The sequence below is a fragment of the Hippoglossus stenolepis genome, chromosome 6, assembly GCF_022539355.2.
Source record: "Hippoglossus stenolepis isolate QCI-W04-F060 chromosome 6, HSTE1.2, whole genome shotgun sequence".
NCBI lineage: Eukaryota > Metazoa > Chordata > Actinopteri > Pleuronectiformes > Pleuronectidae > Hippoglossus > Hippoglossus stenolepis.
The window spans coordinates 16266402-16292599 of NC_061488.1; the positions used below are offsets into that span (position 1 = coordinate 16266402).

Below are 26198 nucleotides of genomic sequence, written 5' to 3' on the forward strand. Positions count from 1 at the left end.
ACACGCACACACACATATATCACAGACTCAAAGAGAGGGAAACCACTGAGGTTGTTGCCATAGCAACTGTAAACGTAGTTCCTCTCCTTTGGTGTTAGCCATAGCCTGTGGTGTTAGCTCATGTGCTAATTTAAAGCTGGAGAACTAACATTAGACTTTTTTTAACTGGACTCTTTTTGTACCGATGGACGAACAACCGCGGGTTTCTCAGATACTTCCTCTGGCTTTACCCAGAGGAGAAGACAAGCTGTGTGAACTTTGTCAGGAGAGAGCTCACCTGCAATGCGACAAGTGCCGGTTCACGTTTTACTGGTAAGTCCCATGTTTGTTAGCATGACATGTTGTCAGCATGTGTGTTTCCACGTGGGATCACAGTTTCCACATGTCACGGTTCGGTCTCTCGTTGGTTTATGGGTCGACTTGCTGAAACAGTGTCCGCGGCTCGGACGCTAGGTGGCAGTGTCGCCCGTGTGTCCGGAGCGGAACACGTCGCCATGACTCGAGCTCATGTGACCGCTCAGTCAGCAGGGGGAGAGAGGAACAGCTGGAAATGAAATTACCACACTGATTATTTTCCTTCTTGTGACTCGCAGGGGATTTTTTTTTTTTTCTTACTTGCGTCTCCTCGATCATTTGAATGGGTCAACATCGGCTTATTTTCCTTTTTTTTTTATACACGCAACATAACATCACGGTTGGCGCAGGGTCCCTCCTCCGCAGACTCAATTACAGATCATAAGATGGTGCTCGGTGAAATCCTCGCTGGCACCGGGTGGGAGCGGAGAGGAGCGGAGAGGAGCATGTGGTGACATCCCTCCCTGCAGGGATTTATGGAAAGGGATGAGCCACTACACCCAGTCTCTTAAAGGGAGCTTACAGCCTCTTACTGGGCCGGCTCTCCTCTAAACCCTCAAATGAACTAATGCAAACACATGCATTGAATTAGATTAGATTAGAGATTTTAGCCTCTATCATTCAACTACACCTCAAAACCAGGGATGGATGGGGCAAAAATGGCTGTTTTCGTTATGATTGGCGCAAATCTAAGAGGTTATAGATGAGGTCAGATAAGAGGAAAGGTTGCTTTTGTTCTTTGTCTGACCCACATAGTGTTTTTGTCTCGGGAACACATTAAAAACAAGACTGTAAATCTATCAGAAGCCTGATTCAAGCCATGACCTATTATACTAACATGCTGCCTGAATAATATCCCCAGCTATGTTTTGCTTTGTGTGGACAGATTGACTAGACACATTCAAACAAAACCCAGCAGAGACAAGATAGTGCAGTAGCTCTGCATCCTGAGACGACCCCTTCAGACAAGGTTGTGTGTGTGTGTGTGTGTGTGTGTGTCCACTGTCTGCGTACACACACACACACAGACGCACACAAGCTGTGTGTCAGTGCCTCTGTTGATGCAACGTGGCCGGATCATCGCTCGCTCGCTGCTTCTGTCCGAGGTCCAAAAGCACAGAAACACTGGATTGAGCACACATGCTCGACAGTAGGGGGAAGAAAAGCAGAGAAAACCAAGACAGTTTCCATCAGAGTGTGCAAGAGAGGAGCGCCAGATGAACTAAATTACAGACCAGTTATGTAATGGCGTACAATATACTGTGGCTTTTGTGCACTCAGGAGATGTGTCCTGTGTGGGACAGAAACTCTGCGCTGGGAAGTTTGGGTTTACAAAGCAGAGTTTGTGAGGATTCAAATTCAACAGCAAAAGAATTTATATGAGCAATAAAAGTTTCTGTGTAAACGTAAATTCCCTCCTCTCCATCTGCAGAATCGCAGACCTCTACCCATGGTCCCATTCTCTGTCTTCATGCTTCGTCAAACAATTCAAAAGTTCAACTTTCCCTGCTGAGCAGATGATACGGCTGTGTACTCTCCCCGAAACCATACTGGTCCAAACTATTCAGACTTACTTCCTCTCCTGCAGTTAAATGAAAACAGGACTGAAAGTGTCCAGTTCGTTCCTCCTGCTCTAAATAGCAAATTGATTAACAACAGTACAAGTAACCTGACCCTTTTTAAACCCTACGTTTGACAGGCAGGTCAATGCAGATACAAAACTTAGCTTTTTCTAGCTTTGGGCTACTACAGAAATCTATGGGATAGCCACTATATAAATCTAAATGTAAATGTTGAGTGATTTATGCCATCATTTCCTCCTGCTTAGACATACCCTGTACACTGGGATTATAGTCAGATTAGTCCTTGTTGGTCCAGAATGCTGCTCCTGATGGTTACTGGGAAGTCAGACCATGCGTTAGCACTATTGTGGCCTCAATTCATTGCCCCCCCCCATCCTGTATCTGATCTTTTAACCCCATCTTTCACCTCCAGGAGTCTTAAGTCTTCTGACTCGGATGCACTTCTGTGTTTTCTGTTCGTTATGCCTTTGACTGTGTTGATTGGTGCTGTGGTTGTGGTCTTTTATTTTGACTCTATTGCCTGAGGATTGATTGATTGATATTCCGTATTACTCTATTAAAGAGTTTGAGTTGCAGCTTCACTTGATAAACGGTGGGATTTCTGGTTCATGGTGTCTGAAGAAGGAGAAGGAGAAAGTATATAAATGAGGAACATTAAATTAATTAAGTTGTGGTCCTAAAAAAAACCCTTTTAAAAACGTCCTCAGTAATGCAGAGCACCAGCAGGCCGACTGGATGGGGATCCACCAGAGAATCTGTCAGCTGCTTGTTCCCATTCGGAACCCAACGATCTTCAGTCTCCAGCGGGCCGGACAAATTGAGACGCAGCTCAAAAAGGTGAGGATGTACATATTACATAATGGCATTTTACCTTTTTATTAAGGGCAATACAAAGAAAAACATGAATTCTGAAAAGGATATCACCACGATACCCTTTAAATGTTCTTCTCAGAAGTCTATGACTCATCATCTCTTTTCAAAAGGCCCAGTGTTTAGCTTCCAGATTTTTCGGTTTATTTTTGGAAATTTGTTTGATTGCTAATGGTCTGGAGAGAAAAGAGGGAAAGGAAACAAGGGCAGTGAAAGTGAGGTATTACATTCAACAAGGGTCCTCTGGCCAGGAATTGAACTTTGGACGCTGCAGCCACGTACCATGAACCATCCGGTTTGAAAATCAAACTGGAAGTCCACAGTATAATTGGAGGCTTAATGGTCAAAAAATATATTCACACATATTCTGAAAAATATATTATGTAGACAGTGCTCTCTTTCAGGTAACAGCAATGGGGAAAAACACATTAAAACCCCAGAGGTGGAAATATTCAATGGACACATTTAGAATATATGGAGTTAGAGGGACATCTGGGCTGATGTTTTTGAGGATGAGGAGGAGAAGGAAAAAGAGAGATTTCATCCCAACAGCACTGCACACTGCTGTTCAGCCTGCTGAGTATTTCTCCACTTTTATTTTAAACTGGAAGTTGGGATTTTCTGTGAATGACATAAATGCAGCATGCAGCACAAAAACATGTTTTAGTTTTTCCATTGGACAAATTCCACAGAGGAAAATGTTTTTTTTTAAAAGCTGAATGGTAGAAGTCAACCGTCTTACCAGGATTCATCACACTAATAAACTCCTGTGAACTGTTACATAATATTGTTGGAAGTCTGACGAATAATGTAAAAATAATCTGAAGTGTATCTTGGTTGTGGTTGTTTTCTCAGGCAGAGCTGATTGAGATTTGCAGGTTGGTGGCTCGGAGGAAGTTATCTGAGAGAAAACACCAGGAGGCTGTGCCCGCCGCCCAGTTCTGCCTGCGCTGCTCCATCGACGTCCTCGGCCCCAGCACTGTCCAGCTGGTCCCTTCCCACCTGCTGCTGGCAGAGGCCAACATGGGTGAGGAGGGAGCACAACATGTTTAATCACTAGCGAGGACCACGCCCCAAACAACTGGAATTTATGTGATGGATGTAGAGGAAAGATGACTTGCACTGAAGACTTGGCGGGGGGGACAATAAGAGTGGAGGTTCTGTCTGAGGCCTCATTTCAACTGAGCTAATCACAGGCCCCCAGACGGGACCTAGAATGAGATGTGAGCGGTATGACTCAATATTGAAGGAATTAAAGAATGAGGGAGAAGAGGATGAAGGGATGAAGGTTGGGAATAGGTAAAAAGGTGAATGGATAAAGGGAAGGGAAAGGGTGGGTCGAGAAGACTGAGACAAACAGAGCGTGAAAGGTTGAGCAGGTAAATGTAGGCTTGTCAGGTGATTGGAGGTGTGGTTGAACCGTGACCCAGATCCCAAACCTAAGGTAACTAGTCAACTTAGTGTGTGTGTGTGTGTGTGTGTGTGTGTGTGTGTGTGTGTGTGTGTGTGTGTGTGTGTGTGTGTGTGTGTGTGTGTGTGTGTGTGTGTGTGTGTGTGTGTGTGTGTGTGTGTGTGTGTGCATGTGTGTGCATCTCCAGGTTTGGGTAATCTGTCCCTGGTGGCGGAGCTCCTGTCCCAGGCAGAGTGGCTGGTGTTGAAGAGTCCAGATTGTGGTCACGCAGTCCGGCAGCAGCTGCACAGGAGCCTGGGCCACCTCCACACGGCCACTGGAGACCTGCAGGCTGCTCTACTTAACTTTGCAAACGATGTATGTGTCTTGAGTAGCACACTTACCATCAGTTTTAAATATAAGTGTATGGGACAAATTGTTAATCTCTCATGATGTACAATAATGTAAAATGTGCACTCACCCTAACACAGGAAATCCCCGGTGGCCTGTGAGTTAATGTCTCGGATGTTTTCAGGTATACTTTGCCAGTGAGGAGTATGGTCTGGATAGCACCGTCACCTCTGATGGCTACTTTCTCATGGCCGACGTGTTTGCCAAACAGGGGAAGATTTCCATTACTCGCTCCCTGTACTCTACGGTAAATTAAAGCAGTTATGGTGTGATTGCCAATGTGACCTCATATAGTTTGTACCTCCACCAAAGGAGATTGTTTTCATCCACTTTTGTTCAATAGTTTGCAGGATGACGCAAAAACTACACAACTGATTTCAATGAAAGTTTCTGGAGGGGTGGGGCAAGAGCCAAGGAAGAACCAATAAAATTTTGGTGTGGATCCAGATCAGGGCCAGATCCAGGAACTTATTTCTATTTCTTCAACATTTCTGTTGATTTCTTAGAAAATACTTAATATCTTAATGAAAAATAAATCGGAGATGTTTAGGGGACTCACAATTTGGTGCAGATCCAAATAAGAATATGGACCTAGTGAGTTTAAATGTGGGTTTAGAGGGCACTGTTGGGCCTTGGAGGAGGTATGCGCTCTACTGAGGGACATTCCTATGTTTGATCTAATAGTTTCTTCTTTTGCTCATTTTATAGGTGGCACATATTTGGCACCGCCATCTGTCCAAACTCCTCAAGTCCCACATCCAAAGTGTCCAAAACCCTGACGTGATGTTGGAGCCCTCTTATGGTGCGTCTCGTGATGCCAAATAAGGAGAAATATATAGATCCGATATAAAATATACATAAATATTTAAAACCATGCATTTATTTATTTATTTTATTGACTGTACTATTCGATATCAATGCAGAAACAGAAAACGACATCCCCCAATCAATTACCTGCTCCACCTACTAAACAGCCAAGAGCTCCATTGGTGGATCATTGAAAAAATAAAAAAAAAATAAGGTCAGCGTTGCTATATTTAGCTGAGCTGTCTTGCTGTGCAATCCGAAAGCTAAACCTCAGATTTACCCTAGCATGCTAAGAGCTGACTGGAGACCACAGCTGAAACATCTCTGGCTGCGCAGCATCCGCAACGCTACCCTGTATCGCAGCTGCTGCCCTACATATGATGCTAAGCCTGTTAACCACACTGTTTTCCCAGGTTTCCTGAGATGTTAGCTGGGGTGACTGTAGGGGCAGATTACACAAAATGTACAGAGGAAATAGCCAGATCTAAATTGTATTGACCTACATAAACCTCATTCAACCACTCCTTTGAAAGCTGTGAGATAAATAAACGCATTAATAATGTCAATGGTGACGTACCGATAAAGCTCATTTCCATCTTTGTTGGGGCCCCTCACGTATGATCAGACCAAGGTCGACAAGCTGAGGTGGACGAGATGTTGAGAACGATGTTGGAGTTTGAACAGGACGACACCAGGAAGGACCCGGCCCAGGTCGCCCTGGTGGCCCACTGCCTCGCCATGCTGTGGTTTCTGAAGGGAGACAACCTGAAGGTGAGTCACCTGACGAGGTTTTCCCCCACTTCCTCCTCATGCAACCTCTTTGGAACGCCATCTCAAAATGAGCTTAGCTGTAATTGGTTAAGCCGTAAAGGTGAGGTGGGATTTAATGGGTGTTGACGTCTTGATACTCAGACTTCCAGCTTGGTTTCTGCTCTGTCTCTAATGCCACCGGAGGCTATTGCACCTTTTTCAGTGTGGGATGAATGAGCAGACGTCTAAAAAGACTGAGGCAGGTACAGTGTGGTGAATGTATCCGAAGCACTGACTGTACAGGAAGCTCTGTAACAGGGGTGATCACCACATACACCTTTAGATCTTATGTTCCCTTGTGAAAAGACACAAAACCAGAAAATACACATAACCAAATACAACTCTACACTCTGTGTATGTGTTTAAATGTTTCACAGTCCTGTTTTTATCTAGTGGTTTTTCTGGGGGAATTTTTTTTTTTTGAGGCTGGACGAAATATAACTCTGACTCCACAAACAGCTACCACAGTGCTCCAAACTTACTGGGAAAAAGCTGAACATAATAAGTCTTGTATTAATAAAGTGGTAACTTTTCTCTGAGGCCAAAATATTCCGCCATGTGGGCCTTTGTGCCAAGCAGAGCCAAAATAACCTCCTGCTGTTATATATTCTCTTGGAATGGCAAAAACGGCAGCGGTAGGACTAAGGACTCGTAAAGCTTAGACGACACCTAAATTAACAAACCACTTCAGCTGACTGAAGTATCTTTCATCTCCTCGGGGAAATTCAGTTTTGTGCTTGCCTTCATAGAGAAGAGTCAGTTCACAAAGTCTCAAGTTGACTGTTCACTCTGACTCATTATAAAGTTAAAAAGAGAAAAAAAACCAGCTCGGCGTGGATTTGTAATGAGCACTATTCTTCTTTTACGTACTGGTGCATGATGGTATTTTGGTTTAAGTTGAGCCCTTTCCTTGTCCACGTCATGGCTCCATTGTGGGATGCAGCACTGTGCATCACTGTAAAGAACGTACAATTGCATCAGGATGTCTATTATTGAAGGAATCCTGCTTTTAATTCCTTTACTTTTTCCACGGTGCTTCAGGGTCCTGGGGGAAGCATTAAATAACAGTCTGTGGTTTAGTGTATCAGCCCTGTGTTCACCACTGGGTGAGCTGTGGGTGGAGAAAGAGGGAGAGAGAGACACACAAACACTTGAGTAACACATATACACCACTGTTTAAAAAGCCAAAAGAAACTGCAGGAATTCCAAGCATGCTGCAGCAAATCCCGAAGAATTCCACATTGAGCTGTGGCCCGTCTCCATCTCTGACCATGCAACATTATCAGACAATGCATTTGTGTCCTTATTTTCTCTCAGTCACACAAGATGAGGTCAGAGTAATAGCCCGGCAGATCAGCTCGTCGGAAGGAAAAAAGCGAGATAGATTAATCTGACCGGGTTGCAGTTCAGTTTTCAATAATATTATTATATAAGTCAGCTTTACTCCCCCCCCCCCGAGACTCTGACTGCTGCTGCAGCTGCTGTATTTTGTTTCCGTTTGTGTTTGTGTGCCAGGCACTGGGATTTGGCAGCGTGGCCCTGCAGGCCAGCCAGCTGATACCAAACCATGACCTGACAGAGGCCGTCCAGGGCCTGCTGCAGCTGGTGCAGAGTTTGCAGACAGAACCGCATCCAGGTTCCGGCTTGTCAGCGCAGCCTTCACCCGAAGATGTGCTCCGAGATCAGGACAGTCCTTCATTTCAGCCATGAGGCACCAAACCAAGTAATTGGTAACACATACAAAGTTAATCAGTACAGTGATGTCATTCAGGGTTTATCTGTATGTACTTAATTAAAAATATTAGGGATCATAGGGTATCTCTAATGAAATGAAACCAATTTTTGATATGGAAACGCTTGATAAAAAGTAATAAAAGGAGAAAGAGGCATGATTTATCAGTTTTGAATAATGACTCATCTTTATTTTAATCTAAAAAAAGAGGGATATATATTTACAGCATTTTGCACATCTGTCAATGACATTATTTTGGGATCCATTTTGTAACACTGTCAGAATTATACAGAGAATAATGGTGAGGGCATTCACTGAGACCTTTTTTAATGCAATGCTTTTGCTCATCGTAGCAGCTCAGGACCTCTTCATCAGTTCACCATTTGCAGATTAAAGATTTCTAATATCTACATGTCATCAACAGAGAGCTGCATGATTTCAGTGAAGCATAAACATTGGATTTTCCTCCTGCAAAGAAAAGCATGTTGTAAACCTTCAAGCAAACCTCAGGTTTTCAAAACACATTGACATAAAAATGTACCTGATGATTGCCATGAAATTCAACATATTTTATACAATTCTCAAACATGTACTCTTTATATCAAAACAAAGAATTTTAAAATCATCTCACTACAAGTGTTATTAGTACTGAATTATACAACAAAATTCTTATTTTTGGCATTCAGATTCATTTTCATGTGTTGTGAGGCAACAAAACACGGAAACACTTGGATCTCCTCATATTCCCTTTTTAATTTTTTTAGCCAAATATACATTAGCAGCAGTTTGGAGTTAAATAGCAACCTTGTGCTCTGGTGTGTTGTCATACACAGTGACTAGTCCAGATGTCCCTACATATTCATTCCAGGCTGGCCAAGCACCACACAGGCAAATACAGTCTTAGTAACTTTAGGATTAACACACATTTCTCGTTTCCCTGTGTCGCTACCATGTGGTGCCCCCGTTTCTTTCAACAGCTTCCATGCCTTGGATCCACTTCATCACGGCCACTGAGGTATAGAAAGAAACCCCCATGAACCGGGAGCCTGACTCAACAATGGTCCTCCAATCAATGTTCCCAACGGAAACCAGACAATGAAAAGGCATTTTGAAAGTGGTTCGGGCACATTTAAATGAACCGTCAGTGGGTAGATGTGTTCTGCCTACATGTGGATGATGTATAAAATACATATTTAAATGTGTGAGAGAGAAATGAGCATTTTGTCCGTTCTTATGGCTGGCTTTTCTCAAAGAGGATATGAGATCTTTGATTTACACTTATGTACACAAAGTGGAATGGATACACAAAGACAGACACTTAAAAAAAAGGGGGACGACAACAACTGAAGAGAAACTCGGATGTTGGGATGAGACTTAGTGATCAAGCTCACCGGCCCCTGCACGCCACAGAGTTGACATCAGCAGATTTCACAGTTTCTTTGTCAGATACTTTGATATATTGATAGAGGACAACATCACAGTAGTGTAAAATGATGTTATTCTATCAGCGGAGCCACTGTGATCTCTTGACAGCAGACTTAACTAAAAGCTGCTTTTTCCTGTTGTCTGGTAGGTTTCGATTTAGCCCCCCTCAAGCAGGTCTCCTTTTTAGATTCCAGACAGTTAGTAGATTGGGCTACAAAGAAGAGAGATAAAATCAAGCTTCACAGCGGTTTCACTTTATTGAGACAATATTAGTGCACACAAACCACTTTTTTTTTCTTTAAAAATACCATAAATTAGGAAGAAAACAAGGAACAATATAAAACAAGCAGGGGAAAAAGTGCATGTTAACCATGGTATACACCACATTGTCTTATACTGTAGTTTACAACCTTTTCTTCATTGCCGTTTGTGTGTCTTTTTGTCTGCCTGTAGGTGTGTTTTGTTTCTGATATGTGTCGAGCTTGGATGGATCTGTCGTGCCTTTGGGGTTCAGGGGTGAGATCCGGGCTGCTTCCCTGAGTTGTGTTGAAAAGAAAGGGGGTACAAGCTGAAAACGTGGACGTTACTATGTGGCACAGTTTACAGTTGGTTTGCATTTGTGCTTTTGATCAGATCTGGAAATTATTCTCAGTGAACGGCAGTTACCCCGGAGAACCCTGCCTCGGTGTCGATATGTCAGAGGACGCATAGGAGGTAAATCAAGAGGAACAGAAAACCATAAGCAGTAAACTCTTGGCCACTGAAATCCCTGTTTTTATTGTTTTGTTTTTTTTCCCTAAGGAAAGAGAAAGTAACATTCTATTCAAAGAGACAGCAAAAATATATATATTCCATTTTTTATTTCTACCATGCCAAAAAAATATGTCATGCCAACATATTTTATGGTTTATGATTTATATTTTTTTCTATAAAAAAAAGAAAAGAAAAGACAAAACAAAAACAAGGTAAAAACAATAAAAAGTAAAATCTACAAATCATGACTGAGAAATCACATCTAACCAAATTCAGAAATCGTAGCACCAACTTTTAATTTGATCCTCTCAGTGTTCCAGGTCTGTACAAATACGTTTGTCCACAAAAGCTTATGAAATGTTCTATGTTGGCAACTATTCCAGCCATTCCAGTTTCATCGGCTGACTTCTAGCATGCACTGAAGTTAATTCACTACCTAAGTATTTACAAAAAGCTACAAAGCAATAAAAAAATAATACACAACTACCTTTGTAGTTCTTAGACGTAAAGAGAGGGAACAGCTGGTAAATCAGGGGCCATTTGAAAACCACAAGGATCCTGGCTGATATGTACTGTATGTTTGAATATCAGTCGTTCTATGGCAGTGAACAGTCACTGTTTTTGAGGTATATTTTGCTTGCAGGTGTCGAAGCAGGTTTCAAAACTCTGTCTCCTGTTTCCTAAAAATTTGTCGTCTGAGTGAGAACATAAAAATGCATCGGTTTGTCATAAAGTGCTAGACATTGAATGGATTTTAAAAGGCAGCCACAGACTGCTGCTGCAGGTAAGGCTAATCAAACAAGCTATAGAAAAAAAGAATGGCGCTTGATCACTCCAGGTTTTGACTCTACAAACAGAACTGCTATTCGGTAGTTTAACTACCTTGCACAGATTAGGGCAGTTTCATATTAGCAGTAGCCTGCTTCATTCACAGTGAACCGAGAACTAATGAATGGACACCATGTCAGCCCCCAATAGGACTATGGGTCTGTAAACTGCGTAAATAATATTCTTATTTATGCTTAAAAGGTAATTAATGCGGACACATCATCAGCCTCTTATCCACTGTCAATGCAGCAGCTCCGCCTACATTTCAATACCAGTCATTTTAAACTGGGATTTAATGGATTTTAACATTAGATTTATTTATGTGACCTTAATGTTAAGGCAGAGAGAGTTTCACTGTATTTCAAATAAACATGACAATGAATTGATTGGATTCTTAACCTGGTAAAAAGTGTGTATACATTCTGGTTGAGCTGGATTCACGACATAGGACATGTTTGACATATATGATGTAGTGAAGGGTGGATTCATCTGTCTCATTCAGATTATTATGAATTATGAATAGCAGTCACTTTCACATGAATTCCCTACTTCTCCAGTAGCTGCAGGATGGTTACCATCCAGTTACGTTGACTTGACAGGAGCACAACGTTGCTACATTGGAACTGACGGTATAATGTGCCGACCACAAGGAGCTAACCACTTAGAAAAAAATAAAAAAAAACACTTCATTTTGCCTCCAATCCACCAAACCTGACCACAGTCACAGCACGAAAAGCATTTTTTATGTCAACATAAATTCTCCTTCAAATGATGTTACTGAATTGTGAGGATTAAAAACACGGCACGTGTATGCCTTTATTATGGGAATCCCACACCCACCCAAAAACCTTCACCCTCGCTATTCTTCAAAGCAAAAACTAGAAGAGGCATTTAGCAGTTATCTTGAGTACTATATCTCACCACCATGCTGCAGTGTAAGCTAGGTTTGTTTTGTGGGGGTTGCAGTTTGGGAGAAGAGGTGCACAGACAGGAGAGTCAGGGGAGCAGCCTCAGATCTTTGCTTTTGTTGAAGGGAGTTTGCAGGAGAAGGCTCATGTTTTGGTTTGTTTGTGTTTCTCTTGTTGTGTCTGAATGTGTGTTCTGTTTTATTGTGTTCTAGGTTTGCAGTTAACATCCCATGTTTTGATACTTTTTTTGGGCCGATATGTGTTAAGGAATGTCGGTTGCCATGCATACAGGCGTGTGTATGCGTGTTTTTGATGTGTATTTGTGGTGTTGGTGTGTGCATGAAGCCGCTTGAATCTCACTCAGTCAATAACTTGATCTCATTGGCGAGGAGGGTGTTGAAGTTGTAGGCTGGATCAGGGAGGCCGGGAAGATCAGCCAAATTGGGGCCTGTGGACTGGCGCGGCGAGGACTGGGAGGGCTCAGCCAGCTCCGGGTCGCTCTCGCTGGAAGTAGAGCCCACGCTCATGTTGCAGACGGCCTCAGGCAGCGAGCCGCCGCCAGCGGCCACAGGGCACACCTCAGGCTCACTGCTGGTCTCACTGGTGCTTGACACAACGGACAGCAAGGACATCTTACGGGTGAGCCGGCTGGGGAGCATCGACAGGGCAAAGTCAGCGACGATGCCAGCCACGTCCATTCCGCAGGCCTGGTCGAAGGCGATGAAGCCCACGTTGGCGTTGGCCTCGCAGACCACAAACGAGCCGTCGTTCATTTGCAGCAGGTCAATGCCACACACATCCATGCCCAGGATGTTGGACACCTCTATGGCTAGCTGCTTTCCCTCCTCGCTCAGTGGGCACATCATACCGACACCACCTAACAATGGAGAGAGAGAAAGACTGGTTACCAACCACGGTTTCATTCACTTCACATTGTGTGTGATTTTTTTCGTCCAGATTGTCTGGAAAAATTATGTAGAAAATATTTGAAAATATTTATCAGAATTACATGAAAATTAAATGCCACATTAATCCACTCAGAGTCAGTGTAAGTGCCAACATGACCTGTTACATAAAAGCAGAATAATCTGATGACTGATGTCCTAAATATGTCACAGCACATTACAGCCTCAACTAGACTAAAACTGCTTGTGCTCTGACAAAAACAATCAGTCACATCAGCGGGGACTGCTGTGTTACTGCATGTGTCCGGGGGTAAATCAGGATAAACCGCTCTGGAATGGTTCCTCAAAAAAATGACTTTTGGAGCAGATGGAGTATTAGACTTTAAATAAACACGGAAAGGTGCCATGATGACTGTTAACTAATGTCCTCATACACGGGATTACAGTCCACTGACCCCTTGTATGTGGCATACATAGAGGGGCTGTAAAAAAAAACATGTGGTTTGGGTTTTTTAGTACTGAATAAATACCCATCTTCTGACTTTGTGGAAGGAAACTGCTTAAAAAAACAACCCTGTCTCTAGATCTTAAGAATAACTAGAGTAGTTTTAGTTCTCCAAAAACAGTGAACCTATTCAACCACCCCAATAGAAACACAACTTTAGAATTTAAGACTCAGTTGAAGACAGATCCAAATAATCAGGGCATTTAAAAGCAACCACAATAAAACAAACATTAGAACTGTTACCAGTGCAGCAGCCATGAAGTGCAGTAATGTAAAATTTGTGTGATAGTGTTCAATAGTTTAGTAATTTACTGTCGTCACTGCCTCTCAAGCGTCTGCCTACCCAGGGAGCAGTTGCTCTGCATTCGACCATCAGTGGAGCAGCGTAGCATGGAGCCGATGACACGGCCGCCCACCAGGACCACCCTCACGTCGCGGCCGTGCGACTCCTTGACGTACTCCTGAAACAGGTAGGGGGTGTCATGGCGGATCAAGTGGCACAGGTCGGTGAGGTGGTGTTTGTCCCGTGCCAGGAACACCGCCTTCCCTGGGAGAAGGAAGGAGACATGGGATGAAGGAAAGAAGGAAAGAAGGGAAGAAGGGAAGAAGAGCCAGTTTTCCGGCCGTCAGCTCTTTACATCAACATGAATACAAGGTGCTTGCAGGGTCTGCACATTTGTGTAATATTACTTAAGGCTGGATTACTTCCTTAAAGTCTTTCCTGACAAGTAGCTGGTTTTGCTGACCAAGTCTCATGCCAGTTCCCATTTCTCATGTTATAGACAAGACACAAGTGGCAACAACTTTGGCAGGCACAAAATTGCTTCTCACCGAGGGTAGAAGACGCCTGTTTTAATTAGCACCGCTCGGCGCTGTCTCCTGGCTGTCAAGCCCTATGACCCCTGTTCCAGCAGCTCGGAAAATCATGTGATTGTTGTGTGTACGTGCAAATGATGTGTGCCTCGCAAATCTGAATGAGATGACGAGGCAATCCCTTAGTAACATCTTGTATACAGTGGACGGCGGGGGGAACACGTACCACTTTGCAAATTGAAACCAAGAAAAACAGGGACTCGTGCTTTTGTGAATCAGGGAGACACGGGATCATTACTAGTTTCTGCTGATGAACTATGCACCCAAAAGCCATACACCATGTCGAGGAGCACCACATTTCACATAAACAACCACTGTGCTCAGACCTTTTAATACCAAAGATTCTGAAATAAGCCATTTATATTTTCTCACAAGCCTTTTTGTGTGCTCTAAAAAAGGAAGGCAAGCTGGACTTTAGCCAAAGTCAACGGTCAACCGCAGAGGGAAAGAAAGCAACCCTTGAGAACTCCAGAGAAAAGCGGCGTGTTGGTGGCTGACCAACGGCTGCTTTCCCTAACAATGTGTTGTGATGGCGGCCTGAGCCAGCCATGGTCCATTGTTATTGATTCACACAATGGCCGAGTCAGTCAAGTGTCGATAACTATGAATAGCAAAAGGGCTAATAGGTCAGCAGACACTGGGGCTGATCTCTAGGAAGCACAATTTTAATGGCGAGACTGAAACTTCCCACACAAGACCCCTGGGAATTGAGGCAAAATGAGAAAACTGGGGTCAGTTTGTAAACACGAAACAAAAAATGATTAACCCAGCAGCAATTCCATGAGCATTACGAGCTGCATTTCACTGCAACACCACAGTTCTAATCATTTAACACTCTGTCAATGAATTCCACGTAAGGGTGGACTGGGCTGCCATTAGTTGTCTGTAGGGTACAGGTTGTTTGAGTAGGGGGTGTAGTAAAGAAATGGACTTGCTGGTCTTACCTCTGTGGCCCCGTGCATTCTTCACCACCACCGGATAGCCCAGCGGCTCAGCTTCGTCAATCATCTTACGGAAGTTGTCATGCCCTCCTGGGAAATGCCCATGCACACACACAAAGAAGAAAAACACACGCATGCAAAGACGAAAATGATATTAAAATCTGTATCGCACGATGTGGGGAGGATCTGGAGAACACTGCTATGGCAACAAGAATGACTCGAAACAGCAAGGCTGCAGCAGTGCTGTCCTTCACTTTTACTTGCAGCATTATTCATGAGATTGGAGCTGAGCATTGTCACTGGAAAACACATTAATGTGGAGCAGTTGACCATATCTGACACTGAGTCATAACAGCAGCTTGTAGCAACAGATGTGCTTAAGCATTCTCAGCTTTGGCTGGCGGGGCGATTGAAAGAATGAAAAACTGCTGTCCTCTTCTTTTCTCCACCCCCTATCTCTCTCTCTCTCTCAGTTTGCCTGTCTGGTGTTATCTGGTATTCACTCAAGGGAACAGATGTGGACGTCTTTCCCCTTGCACTGATTCACATGTGTTTTTCAGTGGGAGGGGGCTAGTGGAGGACAAGGAGAGGGCGGGGACCAAATGTGGGTCCCAGCGCGTCACAAGCTGCTAAGGCGGTAAACCAGCGGAGGGAGGCAATGGCATTTTGTATTTTGAAAAATCGTGAGGCATTGGGGTGGGGCTTTGGAAGGGGGGTGTTACATAAGCCTTACAGCTGCTCTGCATGCAGCGCCTGGCCTACTGTGCAGAGCGCCGAATGGAATGTAGGCCAAACACCCCTCTCCTCATTCTCTCTTTCATTCTTTCTTTCTCCCTGTCTGCATCCTTCTCTTTCTGCTTTCCCAAACACCACCGAGCTGGGGATTTTTAGAAAACAGAGAGAAATGTGTGATGGTGTTTGTCAGCTTTTGTTTTGCTCTAACAAAATAACAAACTGCAACAAATGAAAACAGTAGTCTGGCTTGTGCCGTGGGGGGTGTATCCCTACATATCCTGCCTTTGTAAACAGTTGGTAAAAAAAACAACAGTTGTGTTGTAAAACTTGTGAATTGGTGAACATTGGTGAACATTTGTGACGATGTGGTCATGTGTCTAAATGGACTCTCTCTCTGTTGTTTTAGTTATTGCAGTGGATTAGAGATAGACTCACTGATGTCTTATTAATCTGTGTTATACAGGCACATGTGGACCGGAGCCTATGATAGAACTAATGTGATTGAATTGTCAACATACTTGACAGGGGAGTGCTGGTGTTAAACGTGAATATTCATTTGACTGTAGATGACATGTGTTCCCTCACTTTTTGTTTGGTCATGTTTATAGACAATATTCATATGGATTTTGTTTAGTCATGTTTATAGACAATATTCATATGGATTTTGTTTAGTCATGTTTATAGACAATATTCATATGGATTTTGTTTAGTCATGTTTATAGACAATATTCATATGGATTTTGTTTAGTCATGTTTATAGACAATATTCATGTGGATTTTGTTTCAGGCAAACTACTGCTCGTGTTTTACTTAATCTCACTAGAATTATACATCACTGATTTATGAGCTGGAGATAAATGTTTTACTAAACTTTAACTTTTAATGGGCTGTTTGAGGGTTAAGCTTTAGGGTTAGGGTAAGAATTAGGTTTCGGTTTCGGTTCGGGTAAGGGTTAGGCATATAGTTTGGATGGTTAAGGTTAGGGTAAGGGGATAGGGATAGGGAATGCACTATGTCAATCACTTGCCTCACTAATAGAAGTGCAAACGTGTGTGTGTGTGTGTGTGTGACAATGCAAAGCGGACGTTAAGTCCAGTACATGCAAGTGTTGGTCAGCAGGCAAGGATCGCCCAATTCTAGTCCTGTACTTGCTGTCCACACACTGGGAAGTAGCTGCATGAATCAAGTCGGTTACATTCCACATTCATCGTCTAACTCGCTGATTATAATCATGGAGCAGCACAGCCTCAGATATCTTAGCAACAGCAACACAGTGCCACCAAAACACATCAAAATAGTGGCAAGAAAATAAGCACAAGTGGCTGATTTACCGTAGGAGAAGGTGTCAGGAAGAGGCACCCCGTGGCCGGCCAGCTCCTGAAAGGTCCAGAACTTGTTGACACAGTTGAGTATAGCCTGGGGCCGGTTGATCAGCCGACAGCCCATCTTCTCCAGGTGGCGCAGCACAGTGATGTCGCTGTCTGACTGCACCCAGGGCGTGGGCACCCGCACCACCACCACCTGTGGATAAGACGTCACCAGTTCCTGCTCCACTCGCAGACCTGCAGGGTGAGGGGGGAATGGAAGGTAAAAAGAGATTGATCACCATAAGGCAAAAACCCTTCATTTGTTAGCAATTAATTACTTCCTCGCAAGTGGGCAAACTTAAAGAAAAGTTCACTCAATACAACTGTGAGCCACTAAACATAGAATTTTTCATTATATCCCTAAAGTCACATTTAGAGAGGCTGGAAACATTGTGAAAGTGGTTGGTGAGATTTTGAATCATCATCTACTGGTGGAAAAGTTTACTCGTCTGGTCGGGACTGTTTGTGGACATTGCTGCAGTCGTCACCACACAGCCCTGACTGAGAGTTGGCTGGGTTACAGCACTGGGCAGAGGCAGCAGGCTCCAAGGCCTGTGGTGCTAAGCCTTGAATTTGGAACGTGTCTTGCCTGCTGATACGATTATCTACATGCAACGCACACCCATATACAGTAGTCCCCTGCAGTGATGCCAGCTCCTCTGCATTTTGGGCCAACACGCTCTTCCTTGCCTGACTCAGAATGACCTATCGTTGCTGATATACTGACACGATACACTACTTTGTCTAAATGTAGGCCAGTGGGATGAAGAGAGATGTCTGAAGCCCCCAAGGTTGCACAATTTGAATTTAAAAACACATGAACACACCAGGGAAAGAAGCATGAAACACTATATAGCCCAGTATACAACAAATAGTTGTTTTGTTTTAGGTCTTATTTAGATAATTCTCGCTACAATCTAGTCCACTATTCCTTAGATTTAATAGCAATATTTTTTCATTCTGCCACAATGAAAAATCATTGAATGCTATTCAATGTTACCTGAAATACATGGTGCTTTGTTTTATTCAAAGTCAAAAGGTCATGTGACACACCTGCTCACCACTAGCATTAAAGTGTCTTCGGTGATCTGATCACAAGTGGACGGCTCTAAAAACAGGTGTGAATGCACCGGCGATGAATTGAGGGCGTATTAAGATCCAAATGTACCCGAATGCATCCTGGCCCACAAACAGCCTGAGATCACTTTCCCATTCAAAAGACTTTAACCCCATGTGTCAAAACTGTGTGTCAAACATCTTTGGTGATAAGGTTTGCTGAGTGCTTTTATCTGCTCTGCTTTGGCAGACTAGGTACAAGAGGGGCCTTACTGCCTCCAGCTCGCCAAAATAACGACATGGTTACTCTTTGATAACACAAATGATGTATATTTGCATAGAGAGCGGGGAAGAGATAGCGGATCATGACTGGTCACTCACTTTTGTTTGTTGTTTTGTTACATTTAGGCCTGACATCCATACTTATCCGGAATTTCCAGCCTTTGAATCTGACACTTTTAAAAACACAGCAGACCCCGAACGGCATCATCTCTGAATACTGGTGGTGGGTACAACACGTTTGAGAAAATTACAAGTTTTGCCGACTTGTTGTCTTAGCGAACAGCTGTTGCGCAGTTAAATCTGAATTTTCTAACACCACAAATGCCTCTACAGCAGGCAAGCTTTTATTTGAGCAATCGACAACTCCCATGAGCACGCCCATGCAGATTGTATGTGAATTGTCATGTGATATGCATTTTCAGATGAGTTAATATAGATGGAGATTATCTCTGATATGGAGCTTAAGTGCTCACCTGGACATCGATCAGATGTGCGGTCCACTTGTGCTCGGATCACCCACATGAATACAGGTGTAAATAGACGCGTAGATTTCAATGTCTCAGACTTACACCACTCTTGTTATGCAAATGTCACTATGTAAATACAATACACTAGCGGAGCGCATCTGAATAGGTTACTGATCAGCCATCAATGCAGCTCAGCCTGCATAGACCATGGAAAACAAAAGAGACTTGACAAAGAGAGGATTGTGCTAAGATGGAGAGAATTAGGTTTGTTTGGTATAAGATAACTTTTCAACAAGACTAAAACTTGTAATCACTCACTGGCTATCTCCAGTTTCTACCAGCAGCTCTCTGGATCTACAGAACAGAACAACATTTTGAGATATCAGAATATTGGCTTGATATTGGCCAAAACACAGATGGCAAATTCAGTAGCAATAGTTGAGGATTTGGCAGTTGGCTGGTGTCTGGTGTTACTTTGTCACCCTGGATGAGTAGAGGAAACAGAGACACTTTGGGATTTTTGAGCAGGCGATGCGACTGAACAGCTCATCTCGACAGGCTGGGTGACAGAACCGAAGGGTGGGTATGCACATACACTTAATGTAAGGCAAAGAGACATGGTACAGCACTTCACCTCCATCATGACCTGAATATCAGCCATCTTAGAAACTGCAGATTTACAGCAGTGGCAGTGCCACTGGCTGAGACCATCAGAGGTCACAAGAAGCTCGGTGGCTGCTGCATACATGATAACAAAAGATAGCCTGCATAGGGTGCATCTTAGTGCACACACAATGGGTCGGATCAACACTTGATTTTTAGGGTCATTCTGTGCTCGGAAGGTAGAAGGGGGAACAAGAGACTGGCACCAGGCAGAAAAGGTCAGAGATGTCTTGTTGCTGCAACACGGAAGATGGGAGGGAGGGGGGACAGAAGCCATGAAAAGCCTGCCACTTCTCCTTCTTTCCCTCTTCCTCCTCACAATCTCAGTATAGAAGCAGGAAGATTCACTGTCTCTCTCTCTCTCTCTCTCTCTCTAGCCCTATTCAACACTCTCACACTGCTCTGATTGTGCAGTCACTGAGAACACTGCGAGTGGTGTTACAGTGGGAAGTGTCAGGGGATGTGGTCTCATGGTTTTTGACAGACAGTATTCGCTGTTCACGGTGCTCGTCGCATCTCCAGGGGAACCAAACAGAGACCAATGAGGCAGCCAGATGAATCAGTCCTATTCATCTGTGCAAGTGTTCGTGTGCACTGCACTGTCCGTCATGTGACCGCCGCAAAAACACTCACAAACCCTGCTGACCGTTTTGGTGTATAACAAAGGAAACATGCGTTTGTCCAAATCTGTTGTGGGTGTGACCCATATTTAAATATAAATCAAATTCTTCTTCTTACCTCAACGACAGGCCGTCATCTTTTCATGCTTCAATTCACTGTATATATCCGGGCCATTTTCAATCTGCCTGACAAAGCTAACAAGCATAACAAGCATTCTGTGCATACCGCTGCGACGTCAAAGCAGGCAACGCCGACAAACGCTGTGCCAATGTTTGGCTGGTCGGTTTTGCCGGCCCCACATGCAGTCTCAGTCTGGGTATCCTCTCTAAATTAGCCTGATGGGGGGGGAGCAGGTTTCTCGTAGTTAGGTTTTTGGCTAACAATGTCTTCAATGGTCTATTTGCATATATGTGTCATCAATACACACATCAGACAAAAACATATACTGTAGACCTACTGTGAGGCCAGGCCAAAAACCCTTTGTTCACAGAGCACAGAGACCATGTTGACCCGCATGTCCCCTGTGACTTCGCCTGCGCGCGGGGTAGCTGCTGGCTACATTGGCACTGACAGTACTTGAACTAACAGAGGCAGACGGGATGTATCACGAGACCACAAGAGTATTTGGCAAAGGTTGAATGGCCTGTGAAGAAACAACACGTGTCAAACTATCTCAGACAAAATTGTTCAAATTCATTCCTGTAATTCTGAGTTATCTTTCATCAGTGTGGTTTAGGGTTGGGAAGTACTTCAGCATTACTGTGTACAAGGTCCAGAGGAAATCTAGCAAAGTCATATGATGACAGCAAATTCTCGTATGTAGATTAATTAAACTATGATAGTATGAAGCATGATTTTTTTTTTTCAGTCTGCATTTAACCTGTTAACAAGCATGTACATTAATTTAGTGATGAATCAATATCAACACAAATTACTCCAATGTATGTGGAAAAAATGTCACATATATGCAAACAATTAAATAAATTACAATTAATACTTATGAGTAATGCTTGACATGATCAATTTGCTTGTAGGGAACAGAGGAATGTGTTCTTGGGTACACTGGCAGAGTGACACTATACACTTTTTCCAAACCTTGCCCGGTTGCTATTTTTGATATGATGTTCGGAAGGAAATATGTTGTATCCGACGGCCCCAGTGCACAAAACAATACACCGCTGCTATTGCAACAGATGTTTTTAGGGGTGTGCCAGTCAATGTCGCCGTCATTTGAAATAGCTCCCTGCCTAGTTGACACAACTGTTTGTTTCCTTGTGTGGAATATACAGGACAAAATTGTTGATGGTCAATATATAATTTGTGCAAGCTCATTTCCTAACTAGAGGAAAAATAAAGTACTGTGAGCCTACTTGGCAAAAACAACAAAATGTAAAATACCCATGTTCCAGACAGCATGTGACAACCTGAAAATGAGATACTGCTGGTTAATTAACAAATTAACAAATTGTTTCTGCTAGTGCTGACTTGTGATAGCAAGACACATCAGCAAAAAGTACTGTGCACTCATAACTTGTTTTTTTTAAATGATATTTTGCAACAAAGACCCGGAAGTATTGGGATAAGCAGCAACATGGATGGACCCATGTTGTAACAGCAATCAAATTCCATCAAATGCCCTTATGTGGGATTTGAGCCTTTTTTTACCTGTAACAGTTAATAACTCAACAGCTACAGACAAAAGCTTATAGATGTGTATTGAGTGAAGAGCTCTGCCACACTGCTGATCATCATATAGTCAAATTTCTCAAACAATAGGGAGTCTGTGCCTCATAAATAACTAAAGGACTGGCATTAAAGCTACAGGGACAACACACCAATGCCACGTATCATGGTGCTGATACACACTCACATGTCTGGCGGTAAATCAAGATGAGCCCACATCAATGTTCCATCTTTCCCTCACTGACATAGACGCGTTGCATTTATCATCTTTGGGGTGAAAGTGTGCCCACTGGCACGCACTGGGTTCACAAAGGATTGTGACATCATTTCAAATCCGGTCTCTGTTTTAACATCTTACAGAACGAGTCATGGGATGTGAAATGCCTCCGGCTAGCTGGGTTTGGCTGTCTTATGTGAGGGGCCATCATTGGTCATTAAAACATGATGCTGTGTGCGTGCACATGTACGTTTTCATCTCTTCTCCTGAGGACAGACTGAACCCATTAACTTTCGTGTTAATGTGGACCTCATCCTGACTTGAGTACACACAAATAAGCCAAAAGAACGACAAACCTTTGAAATAGTGAGCTGTAAAGATGCTATCAGTTTCAGAATTGTGATTGCATCCTGATCTACCTTAAAACAATGTGTGCAAGAACATACTTCAGGGTGTTAACTTGTTACATTTAAGACTTGTTAAGACCTTTTGTGAATCGATTCAACTGCAAAATCTCTAATACAATGTCAGGTCCATACTTGCAAAAAAGTATGAATGAGGGCCAGAATGTCTTGCAGAGTAGATTCATTTATTTCAGTGAACACAGGAGAAATGTGTGTATACAGAAAAGGACTGGGCTACATTAATCTGAGTTTGGCTCCCTTGACCACAATCTCCTCCTAAATGTTCTTGGGCTCAGATAATTTTTCCTTCATTGCTTTTATATGACCAATGTTTAGCCTCCGAGTGTCGAGTCCAGAGGACCTCGGCTTGTTGGTGTAGATCCAAACGATGGACTCTGGAGGTAGGTTACCTGAGTTGCAGGATTTAACAGTGTGAGTGCAGAGTGGGTCACACTGGGGCTGGACTTCAGTGATGATCCCTATGTGAACAAAATTGGGTGATGGCAGGTGTTTGCTCGTGGCTTTTTACTCTGTGACCTCTCCTAAAACTCTCATGCCTTTGTACTGTGTATTATTGGAATTGTATACTTTTTTATGAAAAGCGGATGTTGTTTTGGTTTAGGATGTTAATTTACCATCTGCAACAAGTTGAAATCTTATCTGTGAACCAGGTCTGTATCAGTCCCCTTCATTTCCATTCCTCAAATTATTTTAACTTTGAAATGCTATGAATTCATTCTATGACAACATGTTTGCTGTTACATCCTGAGATGTAAATATAAAACTTTTACACATTTAAGTAGAGTGAAAGAACGACCAAGGCACGGGTCAACAGTGGTGAGTAACTCTAACCCTTAAAGAGGGGCTCACTGACAGCATCACTGATCACATGGTGGTGAAATACCACTTATGTTTCCAGTTAAGAAAAAAGATTGCAAACACATTTACTGATTTTGGACTCTTTCACTGCATGTGTCTGTACACTTCCTGATTTTTAGACTCAGTTCCATAACATCGTTGGCAAATCATCAGCAACTTTATTCAAATAAAACTAATGTGGTGGACCTGACAATTCCTGTTTGGAATTTGGATGGGAACTTATCTTCCAACTGCATAGTTTCTAAGTTAGTAAATTGTGGGTAACGCATATTTAGATGAGCGCTGAGTGGACAAGGCCAGCGTGCACCGCGTGACCCCAGCCACATAGCATCCTCCACAGCTTTCTGTGTAGCGAGCCTGCAGCGTGGCCAGCCTGCCCACTGACTGTTAATCTGTGATGTCAGGCCAAGGGCTCAGAGGATATTTACTGTATGTGCGACTTGGGGCCAGCGTGGATTACAGGTCCTGCTAACTGCCTTGCTCTAGTTGTGTGTAGCTTGCTAAACCACAGGTCTAGACAGCTGTCTTCCTTCCAATCTGTGCTGGCAACTGTACTCTCCTTTTTAAGACACCCCTTGATGCACACATTTTATTTTATCAAGAGATTAGTCTATACTTTAAATCATATTATCTAGCTGAGATACTTAGCGGCTTAAATGCCACGTCTTCATACTGGTGTTTGAAACCCCATGTTGAGAGTAAGGCTTTCCCATGACTGAGCACCAAGAAACAGCATATAGTCTGTAAAAAAACATGTTGCCCCGTCATCCCTCTCTTCATCCCATCTCTTAAGCCTCTGCTATAATGCCAGCCTGCACTGATGTTAATTGGGACTTACACACCTCTCATCTGGTGACACAGCCCCACTTCACACAGCCCTGATGAATTCCATGTGTGTGTGTGTGTTCCTTCAGTGTTCCTTCTGCCACCATCGCTTCATCGAGGGGCCTCCAGAGCCTGTACTGTGCAATGCTGTCATATTGAAGCCAGCTGAACACCGACATTGTGTTCGTAACGAGGCCGTGCAAAAATGTCAACACGGGATTGACTGGACATGTGTCGTCACACCTCAAAGTGGGTAGCAGGGATTACACAGAAACCCTGACGCAGCTGTTTATTAGAGCTGTTTGAGTTCAGCTTTGATTCTCCATCCATTTGAGTAATAATAACAAACAGGCCCAAGTTATGGCTCCACAGATGCAATGTGTGTGCTTATAGTTTCACTTTTTTGTGAACCACAATACTTTAGGTGCCTTGGTAAACAATAGACTTGATGCTAAAAATCTGATGGTCGAATAAATCTGATCACCAAACCCTCGTTTTGTAATTCAAACTCGACAAATCTCTTTCTCGGATTAATAAATAGTGTTTACATGCGTGTGTCTTTTTTCCTCTGGGACTCTGGACTACTTCGTGAGGAAATGCGCCTGGTTGCCAGATCTCCACATGAAAAAAAAAAACCCACATGAACATTAGGAGTGAATACACAGCTTTAACTTTGGAGTGATGCAATTTGCAATACAATGACCCCAATTGGGTTTTACGATGCTATTTAATGACTACGATCTCATTAGCTGGCTTCTGTGGCATTAGCAGCGTTTCCCGTTGCTTTGGCCAAAAACCTTATCACCCGTGTGTTGGGATCGCAAACGTGCTAAGCTAAATTAAATCAGGAATGATCGCTCTCCCCGATCTGGAGGCGCGCTGGCTGGAAAGTGGGTTAGGCGGTCACGGCACACTTTGCTCCTTAGCTAGCAGGCAGACCAGGCTAGCCCTCCCCTCGCTCCAGTGCAGTCCCCCAAACAATACCCGTCTGCCATCGGCTGTGTGTGCGGACCGCGTTGAGCCCCGTCGATCTCAAATAACCCCCCCGTTACATTGCATCACTAACACACAAGCTGGGGGGGGATACTCACCCAATTGACCCTCGGTGATTGTGAGCACGATTTGATCCATGAGGAGGGAGCGGAATTCCACATCCTCGTCGGCGCAGCGCTCCTTCAGTGCCCGGAGGATCTGGACTTGGGGGTACTCCTGGCTGATGCGCCGGTCGGTCACGAACCAAACCCGGGAACACATTTCTTTTAATATTTGAGTGCGTGGATTCAAAAGGTAACCCCCAGAAAAAAAGGAGACACGCACGGTTGTAGTCGTGGAGGGTGGGGGGGGGGGGCAGGTGTGTGGTGGCAGCGCGGGATCCGGGGGTCGGGCGGGCGGCAGCGGAATAGCACAGGGATGCTCACACAATGGAGCGGCTAGCGGCACGAGCGGGCGGTGGTGTGGCTACAAACAGGAGCTTCGGCCCGAACCGGCTAGGACGACTTATATTCTGTATCACCTTTGTTCGCCTTCATTTGCAGCCATTTAGTCCTCCCGGGGGCGCAGTTACACGGACCCAGCCCGCACGAATTCAGCAGACAGGCCGGAAAAAAATCTCTCTTGCCTGTGCAAATCGAGATGCGGCTCCTGGCTCGATTCGCCCGCCGGGGCAGACAAAGCTCGGGCTGTGCCGCCGTTCGTGTCTCCTGTTGTCGGCTCAAAAATTACCAGTGAAATTCCCCGCGGTCGCAGCGGTGGTTCAACCCGCGAGCTGCTCGGTTTATCGCAGTGGACTCCCGCTAACACACGACCACCGTCCTCCGGTTCGTTTGGCTGCTATCCACGAGGTATTGGTGCTGAAAAGTGCACACGCTCCGTTTACAACTCCGCTGCTCCGCGTGCCCGTTGCG

General features: G+C 43.9%; 2 protein-coding genes across 4 annotated transcripts; one reads left to right on the forward strand and one right to left on the reverse strand.

Annotated features, from left to right (window-relative positions):
- Window positions 1-32: 32 nt before the first annotated feature.
- zmynd12 (zinc finger, MYND-type containing 12) lies at window positions 33-8124 on the forward strand. Its single transcript, XM_047340348.1, has 8 exons — window positions 33-312; window positions 2645-2774; window positions 3663-3834; window positions 4406-4575; window positions 4733-4855; window positions 5317-5410; window positions 6041-6186; window positions 7741-8124. The coding sequence occupies exons 1-8, from the start codon at window positions 185-187 to the stop codon at window positions 7933-7935; spliced, it is 1158 nt and encodes a 385-aa protein (XP_047196304.1). The 5' UTR covers window positions 33-184; the 3' UTR covers window positions 7936-8124.
- Window positions 8122-26198, reverse strand: rimkla (ribosomal modification protein rimK-like family member A). 3 transcript variants are annotated; one of them, XM_035159148.2, is made up of 8 exons: window positions 25386-25598; window positions 24843-24909; window positions 17162-17392; window positions 15099-15185; window positions 13625-13828; window positions 12232-12748; window positions 9793-9918; window positions 8122-9593 (listed from the first exon to the last, which is right to left on the reverse strand). In XM_035159148.2, exons 1-8 carry the CDS (start codon window positions 25446-25448, stop codon window positions 9581-9583), a joined length of 1308 nt encoding a protein of 435 aa, XP_035015039.1. In that variant the 5' UTR covers window positions 25449-25598; the 3' UTR covers window positions 8122-9580. The 3 variants fall into 3 exon arrangements, with proteins under 3 accessions (XP_035015039.1, XP_035015038.1, XP_035015040.1); XM_035159147.2 differs by lacking the exon at window positions 24843-24909 and having other exon boundaries at window positions 25386-26198; XM_035159149.2 differs by lacking the exons at window positions 9793-9918; window positions 24843-24909 and having other exon boundaries at window positions 25386-26196.